The sequence below is a fragment of the Etheostoma cragini genome, chromosome 22 (assembly GCF_013103735.1).
Source record: "Etheostoma cragini isolate CJK2018 chromosome 22, CSU_Ecrag_1.0, whole genome shotgun sequence".
Lineage (NCBI taxonomy): Eukaryota > Metazoa > Chordata > Actinopteri > Perciformes > Percidae > Etheostoma > Etheostoma cragini.
In genome coordinates, this window is record NC_048428.1 from 12906080 (window position 1) to 12919292 (window position 13213).

Sequence of the window (13213 nt, forward strand, 5' to 3'; positions counted from 1 at the left end):
GCTTTTACCTGTATGAGTCTCTGTTGCTTATTGTGTCGTGTCCGGAGTCCTCCTGCTCATCCCCTGCCACGTTAAAACACACTTTCTTCCCGTTCCGCTCCCCCTTCTCCCCTTCGCTCTCTGCCGATATGTAGGTCTCTGGGGTCCTCGTCTCTGATGCAGGAGGGTGGGTGAGGGAGGATAAGAGGCTGATGGAAAGAAAAAAAGTAGAAGAAGGAGAAAACGGTGGAAAGAAGGAGGGATTACTTAAAACAACTATGATATTTGAGACAGCAGGATGAAAACAACTTTGATCACACCGGAACGCTACACAGGAAGCCAAGGCACTGTGACATATTGAACTGTAAATACAGTACAGACAGTATGTGCTTACTGTACATCTGCATGGGCTCCAACAGCTGACTGAGAGAGCCAAACAAAACTTCAACTTGTTTGTGCCGGGCTTCCGCACGACAGCTTCAGATGGTCAGGGATCCATGTTGTATAAATAGATTCAAACATGTAGCAGGGTACAGCTGTGTCAACATGCTGCAACTCCACTGCAAAGATCAGATCCCCTGTCAATGTCACAGCTGGCCTGTGTTCTATCAGACAGCTATCAGAAGAGCAGGAAGAGGCCGGCCGGGATATTTTCACAGTTGCAGCAACACCTGTTGGCATTTAAAGCCATATTCCAATAAATGTTAGGCTTTTTTAATCTCTCCACACGTACACACTCTGAAACTCCATGTCTGTTTACATTTCAGCCTCATTTTAATTTCTGTCTGCTTACATTTTCCATTGTGTCATTACACTGGTCTTGAGGACATTACATAGCAGAGGCATTTGGGAGGGGCTGCTTGAGGCCACTGAGAGTTACGTAAAATAAACAACCTGTTTCCCTCGTGTTACCCAATCTCAGATTTGTATGCCTCTTTATGATTTTAAACACCTCTCCTTTCCCCTCCTCTTTCTCTTCATTGACCCCCCTTTTCTACCCATTCACAAGGCTGACTAGGCCACAGAGATGCCCTTATTATGGTCCACTCCAGGAGCTGCCACAATGCCCCTCCAAAGCAGAGTAGCATTCCATCACCATGGAAAAGCTCTCAAGGCTCTGTGATTGGCTATTGGTTCATAAAGAAGTGAGCACAGTTTGGGGCCTATGGGGCGCAAAATATCAGAGTGAGCAAGGGAGAATAACAATGACTGGATCAGAAAAGGGGCTTCAACAGAGGGAGTGGAGAAAATATAAAGCGAAAGAGTAGGCTAAAGTACACGACTGCTTATCACAACCAATCACAAAGATCTCTTAATCTACACAGGGAAGCTCCGTAACCCACCTGAACACATTAAACCATCAATCGCCTTCATTGAATTCAGAGGTTCATCTGCATTACAAAGCTCCACGTTAGGCAGTTTCTTGATTGGATATTTGCATGCTTTGATCCATGCTGAGGTAAATAAGTCAGAGGACCCTGTAGCTCTGAAACCTCTGCCATCCAGGACGCTATGAATGATGTGCAAAGAATAAGAATACAGAGTCCCACGGATCAGAAAGCAATTTGCATATTTGTGACATCATTACACAACCATTTGCATAAAGCTTAGTGGTTGTGTCAGCAAGGTAGAGAGAAAGAAATATAAATCTTTCAACAAAAAAATCACAAATTCAATACAGGAATTTATTTTACCATATAATTACTACTTAGGTAGCCTATCTTTGAAATAAGTCCCGCTGTCTCTTCTACCTACACTGGCTCCCGCACTGGCTATGTCCCTTCTCCTCTTTCTACCTGCCCGCACACTTTGCGCAGTGCTGCCGCACATGAAGAGAGAGGGAGGGGCTGCGCCACTGTTCCTCGCAAAACAGATTGAGAGAGAGGTGACTGTTTTGGCGGCCACAGGAGAGAAAGACCTTGCATGCTTGCTAGACATATTGTTGCTAGTCACTTTTGTGAAATAAAGTTGCTAAGGGGGTCTGAAAAGTCGCTAAATCTAGCAACAACGTTGCTAACTTTGCAACACTATTTTCAAGGAGACAGACGCTGTGTGCAGGGGAGGGGCTATGTACTGTATCTGTGTGTAGAGTGATAGAGAGAAGAGAAGAGCAAGGAAAGGAAATGCAGCTGAAAGAATGCGTGTTTTAAATACCGTTAAAAAAAAAGAAGAATAACAAAAAAAGCCTTTCACGGGGCAAATCCTCACACAGCTGTGACCCCTCGCCTGTGGCCCAGGGGACAAAGGTTCACATGTCGCTGCCTCAAAAATGGATTCCTCTAGACAGAATCCGCCAAGAAATTATGTAACATCTTACAATGTCCAGTTGTTTTCTTTTCCTAAATTACTTGAATGAGGGGAAATGGTTGTATCTGACATCAAGTCAAAGTTGTGCTGTCAAAGTTAGTCACACCCAGCACAGAAAGAGAAAGAGGTACAGAGAGGGAAAAATGTCTGCATCAATGGGTGCAGGTGGGTGTGTAGAAAGCAAGTCATAGAATAACTGAAACTAGATAAAGAGACAGTGAGACGCAGAGAGCTAGGAGGGAAATGGTAAGGTGTGTGGTAGTAGTAGTGACCCAGGGCCCGTTAACCAACCGGTTAATGTGCAACTAACCTAATAAAGTGCTTAGGAGGGTATAGAGGTCAAGGCAGAGCATCCAGACTGCAACTACTAGCAACACAACCCATACTAGTTCCACTCCTGTGAAATACTCATGCCCACCCTCACAGCTAACTCTTAACAAGTTTCCATGTGTGTGTTCATTTGCATTTTTAAACAGATAGCGGCTGGTAAAAGGTCATTATCCCCCCACTAGCTGTGTCGCAGGCCTTTTGAAGACAACACTACTAATTGGCACTGACAGGAGCATGACAAAATTTGTCCAGACTTGGTCATTAAGAAGCCCTGCTTGGACTCAACTCATTATAACCACAGCTAGGTGACAGCTCCACTCCATCTAGCAACATTTCATGTCATTCTTCGAATGCTGCCGCCTTGGCTGAGGAGACTTCTAATGAGTGGATCAATCTAATGATCATCTAAAGATTCAGAACACATAAGTCAGCTGTCCACCAATACTTAAAAACTACTGCAGGGGAAATCTGGAAGAGCTGGAAGTTTCTTTCTTATTTAGAAAGGGCTCCACTTCCCATAGGTTTTACACACAGTAAGTGTGTGTCTTCAATTTTAAATTCAATTTATTTTTTGTCTATGTGTGCACGTGTTTTTCTGCATGCTCGGCATGCATACAGTACACCAGGGGTCCATTGTTGTTGAATGGCATTTCCAGAGGGCACCTGGCCTCATGACACACCCTTTACATCACTGAGATTGTATTTCCTGTTTGGGGGTGGGGGAAGTAGAAGTGGAGCAGTGTTTCCCATTTCCTCTCTGTAGCCTCGTTTGCCTCCAAACAATGAACCCAGCAATAATGATGAACACACAGAGTCCAGCCAGGAAATACTGATCTAACACACACATACACATATCGTATCAGGTTTTAAATCCTAAGCATAAATGAAGCATGGGCATAGCTTTGTGCGCTAAATTGTGCAGACATATAATCGAGAAAACTTCCAAACTGACTTGATGTCTCCATTTTCCCTTGCCTTTGTTCCCCCCCACCACACACCACACACACACACACGCAAGCTAGAGTAATGACCAAAATGTATTCCCGCCAGGTGCCAGATGCAGCACATTGACCAGGCAGGCTGCTAAAGTTACAGCGTGTTATATGAGGCAATCTGGTTTCAAGGGACATTTAAAATCAAGTGGAATGCAATCAGCAGGAGGATATCTTTTCCCATCATAAAACAAAAAGTGATTTGAAGGGTTTCAAAAAATATCAATTTCACCCTTTGTTTTGCAATTTGTGGGAAATATATTGAAATAGATTCATTTCAAACTCAGGGCCATTTAATAAAACATCGGAATCTGAATCAGCTGATAACACAAACACGACACTGTGTCTCACGTGGGAATGGTTTGCAGGGGGGTTTTGCACATGAGAAACAACGTGTGTGTGTGTGTGTGTGTGTGTGTGTGTGTGTGTGTGTGTGTGTGTGTGTGTGTGTGTGTTTGTGTGTTTGTGTGTTTGTGTGTGTGTGTGTTGTGTTTATAATTTGTTTCATATTAATTTAACCACTTGGATCTCTACATTCAGGTACGGATGTTATATATGCTATAAGTGTGTATCTATAGCCACTCACTCATGAATATGGGCACCATGCATCTCCATCTCTTTGACCACCATGGTGAGTTTGTAGAGGAGTTTTTGGTAAGCATCCAGGGTTAGCAGGTCTTCCTCTCTAAGCAGAAAGCGAAGGCCATGACCCTCTGTCCTACCCAGGCTATGACCTGATGGTGCAGCCATAGTGGTGATGGTATGCTGGACATTGACCATGGGGTTAAGCTTACCTGAGGCAACACAAACATGCAAGGAAAAAAAGAGCACCAGTTAAAAAGTCTGAAATTTCAAAGCCGAATCAGATGAACCTGCATTATTCCACTGTACAGGTGCTCCTTACTCACCCTGCTCAGCACTACTGCGTCCTCCCTTTTCCAGCGTGTTCTTCCTGTTGTCCAGCTGCACACCAAAGGCACTACCGAGAGAGGTGGTGGTCTTTGGGTAGGACACCTCCATCACGTTGATATGACAGTTTGTAGGGCAAAAGTCACTGCTATGCAGGGGAGACACCTTGGCTTTAGCCTGCTTAAAGGTGGGCCACGCTCTGTTCTTCAGTACCCGAGCAAACTGGTGTACGGTAGAAAAAGACAGACATGGGTTGTTTAGAGGTAAAAAATAATTTGGGAGAAACATGGGTAGAGATTTGCACTATAATGGCACTTCCCGCATACAAAGGTAGGGAATAGGAATTTAAATTACAATTTTAGAATATGCAGGCTTCAAAAGTATGAATCGTAGCCTTATATAGTTGATGTGTACCTCATCAGTACAAGTTTTAAAGGCTCCATGTGAAACACACTAGAGAATATCTGTCAACTAAATGTTCAGTTTTGTTTTATATACATGACAGCTGGCGCTTGAAGAAAAGCATAAACACCCATTACTGTACATTTCCGACATTCCGCTATATTTGTTGTGGCAACTCAAATATTTAACCCAAATCAAAGATCCAAGACAGACACATATCTTTGTCATTGCTCACATATGTGAAGAACTCCAGACTCCAACATGACAGTTTATAAATTAACAAGGATTAAAATAAACTGATGTATAGAAGCTAATTTCATCACTTTGTAAGATTATATGATGACATGATTTTATTATGGTTTGATTTGTAATGTCAAAAACCTAGAGATTGTACGTTTCCACTGAAAAGTATGCTGCGTCAAATAAAGTCATTTTATAGCACATCAATCCGTTAAATGAGAAACATTTTCCGTAGTGGCTTAATGCTGTAGAACTTCTATAGGACATCCAACTCCACCCGAACCGTGCTGTGCGTTCAGGAAACCTCCTGAACATGCTACGAGATCTCAATCTCAATGTAAAATGCAATATGCAGGACTGCTTAGATCCAATACAGATGACACAGAATATCACAAACACATTTGTTCTTCGCAACATTTGGTTGCACTTTTCTTGAACTCTCCATCACAGGGCCTGCATCCTGTCTTGGATGTTACACTGCAGATGATTTAAGCAACCCGATCAGTTTTTAGCAACTTGGGCTATCAACCAACATAAGCATACCATAATGTGCATGTCAGCTGAGGAACTTAACCCAAACATGTCTTCCATGTTATCTAAGATAGCTGGAGAATGAAGCTTCTGCTCCAGGGGTGATCATAAGCTCCAGATGGACCCCGAGCTGACCTCCTCTTGAGACTAAGGAGTCTCACCACATCTCTTGTTTGTCTCTAGAGGTTTTGGGGCACTTTATATTTCCAGGCCTCAGGTTAACATCTCTCCTTGTACCACTCGCTGTTCATCATCCCTCTTTCATCCTTAGCCTCTCTCATTTCTTTCTCCTTTTCTCATTCTTTCACTTTTGACCCCTCCTACCCTCTTACTCTCTAGGGCTCTAAGAAGGAATGCTCCAATGCAGGAGGGGATCTTACACAACAAAAGTCCTCGCTGAGGCTGTGCATGGCTATTTATAAGTGACTGGTAATGAATCCAAGACCCACTCTAATGTTGAGTCAGATCTTTTCCTTTTTACCCTCTCACGCACATTTGCAGGCACTGGGATGTTTGGCCTATAGACACATGTGAATGAAATGTGATGAAAATACTCTGGCTCTGTCAACAACCAGCTGTCACCTAATTACAAACACAGCGCCAGATAATACTCATTACTGCACACACATTCAGAAAGTCAATAACAGTCAGTCAGTGACAGACATCTTAGCTAAATATTTCTTCTTCACTCTCAGATCAGTGATAACTAATTGTTTTAGCACAGGGACCTTCATACACAGACGCTTGTGTTCAACTTGTTTGCAGTGTGTCACAAAACCATGCCCTGACCAAGTGCACATCTATGTTTCTTAAGTACATTATCAGTAACTCTCCCTCATTTGCACAGGTTCTTTATAAATGTATAGGAGATTCTTTTCGAATCACAGCAAGTAAGCAGTGGAGGTTGTTGTAAAAAAAAGTTCTATTATAATGCATCTACATTGAATTAGATCAGCAGGACAAGAAGCACAGTGTGAAACCACATCGGAGACTATTTTCAAGTGGTGTTCATACACCAGTTGCATCCTGTGTCTATTATTGTCAATTTACAGAGAATTACATAAAACGAAGTCAATTTTCATGGTTGAAAGCTGCATGAAAATATACATCTGAAGTTCATAGTGAAGACAAATGTCATCGAGAGCAGAGAGACAGATGAAGGGCCTTTTTGTTACCTTTCTGTAGTTGGTGATACGCCGGTTGATGTGCTCCACCCTCTCACCACACATGGCGCTGAAGCGTACCTGCAGCTCCTCTGGGATCACATCACAGCTGGAACTCAACCTTCCACACATCTGCACCAGCGTGTCATCATTACGGGCTAGAGCCTCCAGGATCTGGTCAGAGAAAGGGCAAACAAAGGCAGGGATGATAAACTGACACAAACATGCCTACAAAGATCCCTTTTTGCAACAACTAATGGGATGTAAAAATGGCCAAGCCTTTCTTTAAATTAGAAAACAAAACAGGATTTGGCTGGAGGGCTGATTCCTCATTTCAGCATTTCAAGAGCAGTTAAACAGATATCTAAAATGTCCATGTGCTTTTCATAAATCTTTGGAGATAAACCCAGATTGTGATACACATGCTGTACGTATGTAGACTCTGACTTTCCAGATCAGAGATTAGATATGGAGGAGGAAGAGAGACACAATTCTCTAAGCCATCTTAATGAGATGCCTAGTTGAGGAGAGAGTAAAGCAGGGGAGGAAATGTAACAGCAGGAAGAGACTGAAGCACAAAAACCCATGCGTCCCGAGTGTTTGCAATATTAAAATTCAACATCACACAGATCTCAGAGAACATCTGGGACAGATGTTTATGATAACACTAGAATTACTTTTGCTTTGGAGGAATAGGAAACAACTTATAGTTGAAGGGGATATGAGTTTTATTTCTGTGCGTTGTCATTGGTTTTATTTAAGATTGTGCTTCTAAAGATTTTAGAACACAAGGGCTGTAAATCTAGGCTAGTTTAAGACATGAACCCAGCTTGTGATCTCTGCAGACTTACAATGAAGAGAAATGTTGTTTATCATGGCATTTGGCTTAAAGATGCTGCTTTTTATTTTCCACACCAGCATGTGTGTATCTATAGCTGAGGGAATCTCCTTTCTTTTGTGTATCTTAAATCAATCAGGATCTTCTGTGAACATCGCCTCCGAGATGTAAAATGCATGCACTTAACACAGCTGGGAACTAACATCACTAAAATAAAGCTGTCAGTTTTAACTAGCATCAAGCCCCTCAATATACACAGCAGGAGAGCTGTTGGCTGTATGTGTCTGTACTAAAGTAACACAACAAAATTACATTTCAAACTTAAGGGAAAATGCCGTTACAAAGTTTGTTTAAATTATCAGTCAGAATCTAATTGATACAAATTCTACTGAGATTCCACTTCCACTCAAACAGTAAAAACATATAAAGAGAAATGATGACTTGTCAAAATCATTTTTTGAGTTTCTCTACTGCTACTTTGAAGCCTAGAAGCCTAGTCATGGTTTGTTTACATCTTTATTGTTCTCCCTGATCAAGCAAGGCTCAGCTCTGAGGTGATAAACCCCAACAGCACAATCCATCATCTCAAAACGGTTAGAACACTGCCCGTGTCTTTTCCTCTGTCTCCTCTTTCTCTTTTCTTCACTGCCATTTGTTGCCACTGAGGAATAAAAACAGTAAGCGTAATGATAAAAGCTCAAATGAATTCTCATTAACCGAACTAGACATTCTACTAGGACGTGACAAGGTTTAACCGTCTGGGCAAAAATGAGCTGTTGGGCCTCTATTGAAACAGAATCTGGCTTTTTTTTAAACCAACATCTAAAGAATGTTCAACAAACCTATCAGCTTTAAGTCCCGTTAAGATGTCCAATTTTTTTAAATTGTCATACAGGAATCCAGCACTAGAAAGGAATTGTAATTTACAGATGATACTTTTATTTATTGTAATCAAGTTTAATGTATTTTATGTATTATATCATATTTGATCATATCATTTAGCCCTATATTTATCCCACTAACTAAACTGACAGAATACCTTTGCAGTGAGGCTGAAGAATCCCTTTGGTTCAACCATCTTTTCCAGCACGTGACACTTGATGCCGGCCGTGCTATCATACTCATACATCACTCCGTACTCCAGGTGGACGTTGTCTACTGTCAGACTTACATGGTCCTTCTTCCCGTCGATAATTGCTATGGTGTTGAATTTGTCCATCACCTCTGAGATGGTAGAAACACAGAACAATGAGACAGTGGTAAACCAGGTATCACACAAAATATGGCAGCACACATGCACAAATCACAAAATGATGTACTGATCATGTTCTGTGATAAACACAAAGAATCCCTATCTTCACCACAAACAGTGTTTTCATCACTGCACACTCTGCACTGTAGGAGGTCTCAGACCACCAAATCTGCAGTTCATTTTAGAGGAAAACCCTCTGCACATGGCTTCTTTCCATCACCACTCAAAAATGATCAACAATTTCAAGAACATTAAGTTAACCAGCCCTAAGCTAAGGCGATGACTTAATATGACAATAAATCCTGCCTCGGAGCTGTTTGCTATGAAGGGAATAGTTCTCCTGTTTAACTCATTCATAGGGATTAATAAATCGTAGGAGGGAATTAACACTCAATGAGCCAAAAGAGGCAGACTAACACACTCCAGATGAGCCTGTTTGGAGCATTAAACTGGAGAGGGCAACAGGCTTATGTTGCCGCAAACAAGCATGTGTTACATCCACAGACACCTTGAGCATAATTTCTTTTCCCAGATTCCTATGTAGTTTCTGTGTGTGTGTGTGTGTGTGTGTGTGTGTGTGTGCGTGCGTGCGTCGTCACCTTCTACTTTACACTCAAAGCCGTCTCCGTTTTCCTCAGGGCTTGGTTTCTGGTTCTTTTTCTGGTTGTCCTCCTGGGCGCTCTCACTGTTGTTGTACACCCACTTTATACTATCTTGCTGCATAGGATTACAATAAGGAATTTTTTCAAATGATTGTTTCCTATTGATACTTTGAATTTACATTGGATTGTAAAACCCATGTGTGTTTTCGCTAATTAAATTGACTGGAAACATTTAATTCACACGACTGCCAATACAAATGAGTCTATTGACAGGTCTAACAGGTGGCATTTCTATGCTAGGAAGATGGTAGATGAGGAAAAATAAAACTCTGAACACACAGTACACAAGCTGAGGTCTGCATTTAATGCAGCATGTTTAGTTGATTCTGCCCAGATATGGTGTACAATGTCACAGTTGGGTTGGCAGCGCATACAGTGAAAAGCCTTTACAAACATATGGAAACATGGTGCTTGGTGAGACCGCAAATGCAAACCCATGCCAATCTCATCAACCCACTCTAGCGTGCCACATAACCCTCTGTGTGCGTGTCTGTTTGTGTCTGTCTGTTCTCTCGTCTATGCACCGGAGCCCAGAGTGGGTTTTCCTGCCAAGGCTTCATGTTGTGCCTTCCTACTGGTCTGTGGTCTTCTAGTATACAACCACAGAAAGGGGGGGCGGCGGTTCCTATGCGTCCATACTTGATGTAAACCAGATCCCCAGTAGTGTTGTGGAACCCTAAAGTGCTGATTAAGGCTGAAGTCTTGCTCGGGCTTAATTATAGTGACACACTACACTAACTCACATTACACACACACCCTTGGGTTTCTATTTTCACACAATTTTCCCACCTTCAACAGGTGGACTGACTGAGCTTGCTCTCTCCCCCTACACTGATGTCAACCACAAAAAAAACTGGCAGGATTATCCTTCATCTTTCTCCTCCCTCCCTCCAACAATCTCACCGACCCTGAGCTCCAGCCACCCCCAGATCCTTTCCCACCTCTCTCTGCAGCCTGCCAGCCTCCCACAGCAGGCCCACCGCTGTGAGCCAGAGGTCAGTGCCGGAGGAGCCAAAAATACTATTATTTCTGCGTAATGACCCAAGTTAGGAGAGAGGGAGTCAGAGAGAGAAAGAATGAAAGAAAGAAAGAGAGAAAGAGAGGGATGAAGGAAAACGGGAGCTAAGAGCTCTGTCTGCTAAGTTTTTTCTCACAGGCAACTAGTCCTTGTTTCCCCTCTTTTCTGATCTTTCGCACTTCTCTAGTTATATTACATAACTATCAAAAAACATACAATCTAAATTATCTTAACTTTCTAACTGTGGGGTTATGGGAAGGCAAAGTGTGACATCCAAACATAAGTGCAATATTTTTTAAATAATTAGCAACTAAATTCTTAGGGGACTATATCTTCATAATGTTCACAAAGTCATTCCTTTTTATTTCACATATGATACCCTAAACAAAAGGTGAACATTTCCCCCCTGAAATAAAACTGCAGAGTTTAGTTAGGTTTATTCCCTTCTTCTCTTCCCGTCTCACCTGTGTGGGTCGCCTATACTTCCTGCACGCGGTGACATGAGCGATGACGCTGGCATGACTCTCCTTGCTTACATTGATTCCGTTCACCTTGATGATGCACTGGCCTGGGTGGAGACCGGCAATGGCTGCCACCGTGCCTGGCGTGAGAACGAGACAAGCAACGAGAAAGGAAAGGCGTCACGCAATAACTACTGCACGTTACCATGCAGGTGAGAACTGCATCAGGATGAAACAAGCACCTGCACATCCCAAAATAATAACTGTCACATCCTGTACACAAAATTAGGTTAAACAACATTCCATTTTCTCCTTTGTATTTTCAACTTTGTTTCCTGTTTTGGCAGCTCTGGAGGAATGCGAGAGAGCGTGGAGAGGGGGGGAAGTTGTTTATCTGGGGTAGACGAGTCTCTCTGGGGGATGTGATTCAGACCATACTGTAAGACAACTTTAAGGTTTACAGCTATCACAAGGAAGTGCATGGCAGACTAAATATTCATCCCATTTGTTTTATAGCACCTTAAACGCATAACATGTATACCTTACATTGCAATATACAGAATCGGAACTTGTCTCGAAAAGTACTGTAAGAATAGTTATTGAGCTTTACTGCTTCAAGTGTGGTTAGAAAGTATATTAACAGACAGGTGCACTGTACAATAGAACAGAAAAACAGGCTACAGTCCAACACAACAATATGGCCAATATGATAGGGACTGCAAGGACGTAAACAAGTCTTACAAGATGCAGCACTGTAACATTCATACTGTCGGGGTTGCACCTCTTCCTGTATGTGTGTGTGTTTACCTATATTTGCTTTCCTGTTACACACCGATATAATAAAATAATCAGTAGCTCCTTCTGTAGTATGGGGTGTATGTTTTGTGTTACTGTTTTGCTATTTAGCACTAACGTGAATATGACTGGCATGGCTAGCCTGGCTAAGATCGATGCCAAAAAATAAAAATTTATTTTATCTGCTTCTTCTTCTCATGTAACCTCTTCCTGTCTCAGTTTCTCTGCCTCTAATTGGTTCTATCTGCTCCTGTTGCCATCAGGCACCAGGGGGGAGCTGCTGTTATAACAATCCACAGGATTAGACACCTCCTACATCATCAGCTTTGTCTCGGGGGATCAGAGTGTCTACTTAAACACACAGCAGGTTCCCAGGCAATTGCATCATCAAGCCAACACATGCACAGACACACATACAGGCACACACACATGCATGCACATTTCTACACTGCTATCCCACTAAGATTGCTTCAGGAAAAAAACAAGATTTAATTCCCCGGAGAACAGCCAGACAAGGCCATGGATTGTTTTTCGATTGGACCTTATCTTGGGCCAGCCCTTATAGCGGTGCTACTAAACATGTTTGTTTGGAGAAAAACACAGACTCTGATGAAAATATTCTGAGTGCTTCTTCATCACAAAGAAGAACTGAACTGCTTAGAAATACGTATAGGTACATACAATAGGAACATTATAATGTGGAAAGTGACTGATAATAACCAGCTAATTCTGTGTTTTGGCAGCACCATTAACAGACAAGCTGAGCCACATGGAGAGCGTGAGTGTGGAAAATAGGCCCCTTGTGGCCAAGTCACGCACACCCCAAAATACTGGTGTGGCATCTGCTTGCCAGCTGGTCCACAAAAACAGAGAGGTGATGGGAGGCCTTTTTCTGATGAATCAACACCTCAAATTTAAGAGGTGGCGATTGCTTACCTCTCCCGACAGCATGGACCACAGAAGGACCAAAGCCACGAATCTGGAAACCCAACCCATCAGCCGAGTCAGGGATCTTAACCGTCCTGGGGACAATTGGAGGAAAAAGGATACAAGATGACTTCAACAATATCCCTTTGATCCTACATTTTAAGAATTTCTACATTGAAAACATTAACGCAAAACTTTTCACACAATAAAAAGAAGCACATTTTGTGCATTTACAGATCCGACGTACTCTCTTGGCTTGGTGCTAACCAGCACCCTGAGGGGTCCCTTGCTGTTAAAACACTGCCTAAGGAGAACTTCCACTTCAGCGAAAGGCCTGAGGAACACCAGGTCTCCATTTATGGCAAACAATTTCTTCCCCACCTCCAGGCCAGCCATCTTAGAGAAAA

General features: G+C 42.4%; 1 protein-coding gene across 3 annotated transcripts in view; it reads right to left on the minus strand.

Annotated features, from left to right (window-relative positions):
• Positions 1-13213, minus strand: part of prex2 (phosphatidylinositol-3,4,5-trisphosphate-dependent Rac exchange factor 2) — an 87905-nt gene that overhangs the window by 30001 nt on the left and 44691 nt on the right. For all 3 annotated transcript variants that reach the window (XR_004655204.1, XM_034861745.1, XM_034861747.1), the window contains exons 18-26: positions 13054-13202; positions 12816-12901; positions 11088-11224; positions 9543-9660; positions 8731-8915; positions 6866-7027; positions 4517-4739; positions 4195-4402; positions 9-188 (exon numbers count right to left, since the gene is read on the minus strand). Coding sequence is in view for 2 of the 3 variants with exons in the window: in XM_034861745.1 (XP_034717636.1) it covers positions 9-188; positions 4195-4402; positions 4517-4739; positions 6866-7027; positions 8731-8915; positions 9543-9660; positions 11088-11224; positions 12816-12901; positions 13054-13202 (1448 nt within the window). In the remaining variant the exon portion in view is untranslated. The remainder of the gene's footprint in view (positions 1-8; positions 189-4194; positions 4403-4516; positions 4740-6865; positions 7028-8730; positions 8916-9542; positions 9661-11087; positions 11225-12815; positions 12902-13053; positions 13203-13213) is intronic.